This window comes from Nicotiana attenuata, unplaced genomic scaffold (assembly GCF_001879085.1).
Source record: "Nicotiana attenuata strain UT unplaced genomic scaffold, NIATTr2, whole genome shotgun sequence".
Classification (NCBI taxonomy): Eukaryota; Viridiplantae; Streptophyta; class Magnoliopsida; order Solanales; family Solanaceae; genus Nicotiana; species Nicotiana attenuata.
In genome coordinates, this window is record NW_017670572.1 from 176,923 (window position 1) to 182,369 (window position 5,447).

At 28.7% G+C, this 5,447-nt stretch overlaps 1 protein-coding gene across 1 annotated transcript; it reads right to left on the bottom strand.

Moving 5' to 3' along the window:
• Nucleotides 1–411: 411 nt before the first annotated feature.
• Nucleotides 412–3,500, bottom strand: LOC109241113. The gene is made up of 3 exons (XM_019407833.1): nt 3,267–3,500; nt 1,608–2,228; nt 412–642 (listed from the first exon to the last, which is right to left on the bottom strand). Exons 2-3 carry the CDS (start codon nt 2,107–2,109, stop codon nt 629–631), a joined length of 516 nt encoding a protein of 171 aa, XP_019263378.1. The 5' UTR covers nt 2,110–2,228; nt 3,267–3,500; the 3' UTR covers nt 412–628.
• Between the last annotated feature and the right edge of the window lie 1,947 nt (nt 3,501–5,447).

The window sequence follows — 5,447 nt, forward strand, 5'->3', positions numbered from 1 at the left end:
ATTAATACTTTTTATCATATAGTCCTACATAAGTCATCAAAAATCACAATAAAGTATATAAGGATTTTTACATTGCAGTATTCTTTATTTATTGAACTAGCTAAATTGGATAAACATTTATCAATTTTAGGAACTTATATTTTCTTCTAATTTTTGTTCAATAGCTCAAACACATTATTTAATAATAATTACTTAATTTTTTAAGATTGTATATTTACTTATATAGGGTACACGCGCAAAGCGCATACCATAAGACTAGTTTAGTTAATACTAAGACGAGGTAATCGCAATACAATTGGTCAAGCTTTCTGCTCTAACCTTTATGTTAAATGAAACTCGTTAAAAATCTATCTACGCACTCTTTTTATTTCCTCTTCCTATTTCTTTCATCAGATTTAATTTGAACAGATATAAATAAAAAAGATAGTGTCGATAAAGTGATAGTAATAAAATATATAAGTACAAGCAGACCTTCGTATCTTTTACACCAGGAGAAGATAAAGAGAAAAAAAGAAAAAAAGAAAAAAAAAATGAAGCAGCCCGAAAATCAACCATTACCAATTGTATAAGACCATTGGTAGTTACTCCTCAACTGGCAATGAAGATCCGGCTTGCATTGAAATCATAATCAGGCCATGATCCCTGCACCAAAAAATCAGCATTTATAAAATAAAAAATGTATGGATTTAAGTTATATACATTAACATGTATAAATCTTTATATTATTAGGTTCCTAATTAACGTAATGTCATAAAAAATTACATGTAATTAACTTATAAGTGAAGTGATTGTGCAAATACATTTTACATCGTAGCGCAAAGGAATGTGGATTTAAGTTTATGTACACTAGCGTGTAAAGATTTTCTTATATAGATGGTTGTTATAAGCTAGTATATTAGTTACACTCTCCAGTCCACTTTAATTAATTTTTTGGCTGTTTGCACACATATTAAGCTGGCGTTTGGACATAGATTTGGTTGAAATTTGAGAAAAAAAATTAAGTTGTGTTGGAAAATAAATTTTGAAAGTTGAAGTTATGTTTGGACATGCATTTTATTTGAGAAAAAAGTTGAAGTTTTGTGAGTGGAAGAAAAAATTTCACCCAAAAACTACCCTAAATTAGTTTTTGGGAACTTAAAAAAAAATTCAGAAATTAATCATATTCTATGAGCAAATAATATTTTTAATTTTTTTTTAAAAAAAATAGCCAAAATCTATCGCCAAACGGGAGCTAAGGAATCCTCCTTTTAACATTAATTAGTAATAAAATTTACCATATTAACCTTTATTGTCTCTTTATTTGTTCATTGAAATATAATAGATATTCCGAGACTTTTCACTCCAAGGATAACTTTAGAAAAAAGAGGTTAGTTCTTTCTTGATATATGAAAAAATAAATATTGCGGACCACCAAAAAATGTCAAAAAATCAACTAAAGTAGACTGGAGGGAGTATTATTTTTACAAGATTCTTCATTAATATTTATCATACAAATTTACCTATAATTACTGTATAAATGATCTGATTATATAAATACTTTAATTCCAATTAATACATAGAAGTTAAACACAAAGAAATACAAAGAATAGAAAAGGAAAGAACATTACCAGAATCATTGTGATGATCAGTAGGGTGAAATCTCTGATGGTTCTCCATACATTGCAAAAGAAACTTGAAAGTCTCAATCTCACAAGGGATAGTAAGTCCACCACTATGATCAAACCCAAATTCTTCCTCAACTTTTTCCAACAACACTTTAAATAAAGGGTCACTAAGATAACTTGTAGGAATAATAAATCTCCTAAGTTCTGGTCCAACATAAACTGCTAAATATCCTCTTGGTACACCGTGAGGCGGTTCGGGACTCTGGCAATTATCCTCGTCCGAATCTCCCCAGTATATGCCGGAGCTCCGTAGTCTCTTGCTTATAGATGGTGATATGCCTCCATAAGAATTATTTTTTCGATTCGAGGATTTTACACGATCGAGTTTTTGGTGGTTTTTCCCCTTAGGGCTAAGTGTTACATTTTGCCATTTATGTAACAATTGTTTGAGTCTCACAATTTGTCTAATTCCTGTCACTTTGGTTCCTCCTCCATGTTCATCCATTTTCTTTTGCTAATTGCCACAACAAGATTGATGATGAGAAAATACTTAGCTGAATTAGTTGATAATTACAAGGCCTTTGATTTGCTCTCATAGAATTTGACTCATCAGATCTTGTTGCACTGCAATTTTTTCATTTATATAGGATTATAATGCATGCACCATTATCAATTCTAATTCTAAATTTCATGGGAAGCAATAGCAGGAATTCTGACATGTAAAATGTAGCTAAAAAGGAAATTAAAAAGGACAAATTTACAAGAATTTATCTACATGAATTTGATGCCCTAAAACCCTCCGGGATCATTTGGTCTAAAATCAGGTTTAAAATTGGCCTGCTCATCTTGACCTAAAAATTTTGGATAAATTATTACCCAACTCTTTCATTAATTCGACTGATGCTATCCAGATTAACAGATCATTATTGCATATTTCTTTGTGATACGCAATCATCAAAAGAAAGTGGAAAACAAATAAACAAGACGATCAGATCAGAGAAATTCATACAATAATATAAGCAGATAAAACATGCCATGCATATAAAACACAGTCAAGCTAATGCTAAAAATATGGAGTGTGTATATATATATATATATATATATATATATATATATATATATATATATATATATATATATCACTTATTCCAAACATTTTTTTTAAAATTTTTAAAAATTATAACGAAATTTCTATTTTATTGCACATGGAGTTTTAAAACATGCGAATTCATTAAAAAGGAATCGTGTCCAATGGGTTGGTATGACGAAAGTCATTATACAAGAGAACGTCAAATATTTTTCTGAAAAATATTTGCCCGATGAGTAGAGAATATTTTCGAAAAATATATTAAAATTTAATAATAATGTTAACAAATTTGTGTGTGTTTTGAAAAATATTTGTGTACTAAAGATCATTAATAATAATGTCTAGGTGTTTAGATAGAATAAACAACTAAAAAGTTATAAGGAAAATGATTTCTACCGAAAACGAGGAAAATCTTTTTTTTCCTTTTGATAAACATTTTACGGTAACTACACGCTAAAACAGATTTTTCAAGGAAAACAATTTCCAGAAAAATAACTTTCGTCATTCATTCTAGAGGAAAGGAATAATAATTGAGACATACAGTTGATTTCATGTTCAGTTGGGGAGTCAATTACCAGAATATGACGAGCTAGAGGAAGCGAAAATAATAAAAAATCACCATCTTATGACCATAGAAAATATGAGCTCTGAATGCCAAAATAAGTATGAGCTGCTAATCTAGTTAATTCTTCTTGTTTAGATAACGAGTTTTCGCCTTGGAAGAGATGATACATATATAGATAGATATTTCAGAATTCACTAAATAGGATAATGATTCTGAATAAATAGGATGCAAATTATATAACTTCCAAGACATGAAATTAGATCTCTTTTTTTGCCTTTTATACGTATTCATTCTTTGTCGCAGTAATTTTCTCCCCAACCTATGGTTTTACTACGTTTTTGCTTCTTCCTTTTCCTTTTTATCCGGTCATCCACCCGATTTACTCTAGTTCATACATTAATGTCTTTTTGGAAATCGTACACTATAAAAGCGAATTAAAGTGGAATCTCTCGTATTAGCATATTTCCGCAATAATTCTAGGTGAAATTATACATTTGGTCAGTCAGAAAAAAATATTACAACAGCTAACCAATATACATATATATAATATATTATACATATATCAAAGGCGTCTCAATAAAACCATGGCTTAAAGCCAAGTTTTAATAAGGGGCCTTAATTTTTTCTCTTTTTTGTCCATAGTATATTTATTTTGTAAAAAATAGTATTAATATTACATTTCTTTCTTTCTTTCTTTCTTTTTGTCTATAGTGTAGTATCTTATAAAATATAATATTAATATTAACATTGGTAAGATAATTCACATTAATAAGATGTTAGCCACGTATTTACAATTCATTACCTTGGATCTTATTGTTAAAGACGTTATTTATCAATATGAAGATTTGAGTATCTTAATTCAAAGTTCTAAAATACTTCTATTGTTAGAAAATAGATAGTCTTTCTTTCCATTTTTATAAGGATTTTGTATTCTTTTTCTTTTTTTTCTATAAACTTCAATATTGTCTAAACGAAAATAAGATAGTAAATTCACAACTAGAAATATTTGTGGTGCCCAAAATTTAAAGGGCCTAAAGCAAAGGCTTTACTAGCTTCCCCTTGGACCACCCCTGACATATGTGTATATATACATCGATTATTATAAAGGTGGGCAGTGTAAAAATCCCATAAATTTATGACTATTATTATTGGTCATGGATAAAAAACAAAGAATGTCATATATAGATGATGAATAGAGTATAAAAAGTACTAATAAAATAAATACACCAAAAGCAAAAATTTATAGAAGAAATCAAGAAATAATTAAGCATGGAAAAAATAGAGAATTAAAGAATGGAGTATGATTTATATTTTAAATTTTGAAAATTAAAGAATAAATTGAAAAGAAGAGAAGTGCGCATATAATTAGGTATATTTCATGAGCAGCCAAAGCAAAGATAGAGATAGACGCGCGCTATATTTTTTGCACTGGTTTCAACTTTTGTATTAAAGTGGAATATAAGAAATAAAGTTGGAGGGCCAAAATGGAATATATAAAATAAAGTTGGTGGGTCAAAATGAAACAAGATAGAGATAGAGTCAAAATGAAAAATAATGCTAAGTTGAATGAGTTGTATATGTATGTGGCCCTTTTTTTCCCCTTCTTTCTACATGACGATGACAGCAGCTGCATTTACTTCTCTTCACAAAAATCAAGGTCTAACATGAAATTGTTTACTTATATTTAACGAAAGGTTTTCGTTTTCTGCTTTTTCTTATTATGATTATCATAGGCTGTTAATCATTTTTTACTTTATGAAGTACTCATCAAATACTAGAACATAAAGCAGATTCATTTGAACTTGTATTCATCAACAATATATTATTGTTTTTGCTTTCACAATGTAGAGGTAAGGTCTGTGTATACACTACTTTCTTTATACTTTACTTGTAAAAATACATTAGGTATATTGTTGTTGTTGTTGCGGAGATAGTTCCTAGTGATAGATTTAATTTAGATTTTATAGGCACCGTATTCTATTTGTGCCAAGCTTTCAATTGTCTCATGAGCAATGATTTGATTCACATCTTGTAGTGGTTAGTTAATATATATTCCATCCACCACTTCACGTGAAGTTTGAATAGGCACATATTATAAGAAAAGAAAAAAAAGATTTTTAAAATTTATGGTCTAAAATAAGTTATAAATATTATGTAGCTATAAATCATCTTATTAAATATTCCTTCCGTT

Excerpts from the sequence above, each read along its gene's own strand:
- LOC109241113 (XM_019407833.1), bottom strand. The coding sequence starts at position 2,109 with ATGGATGAACATGGAGGAGGAACCAAAGTGACAGGAATTAGACAAATT.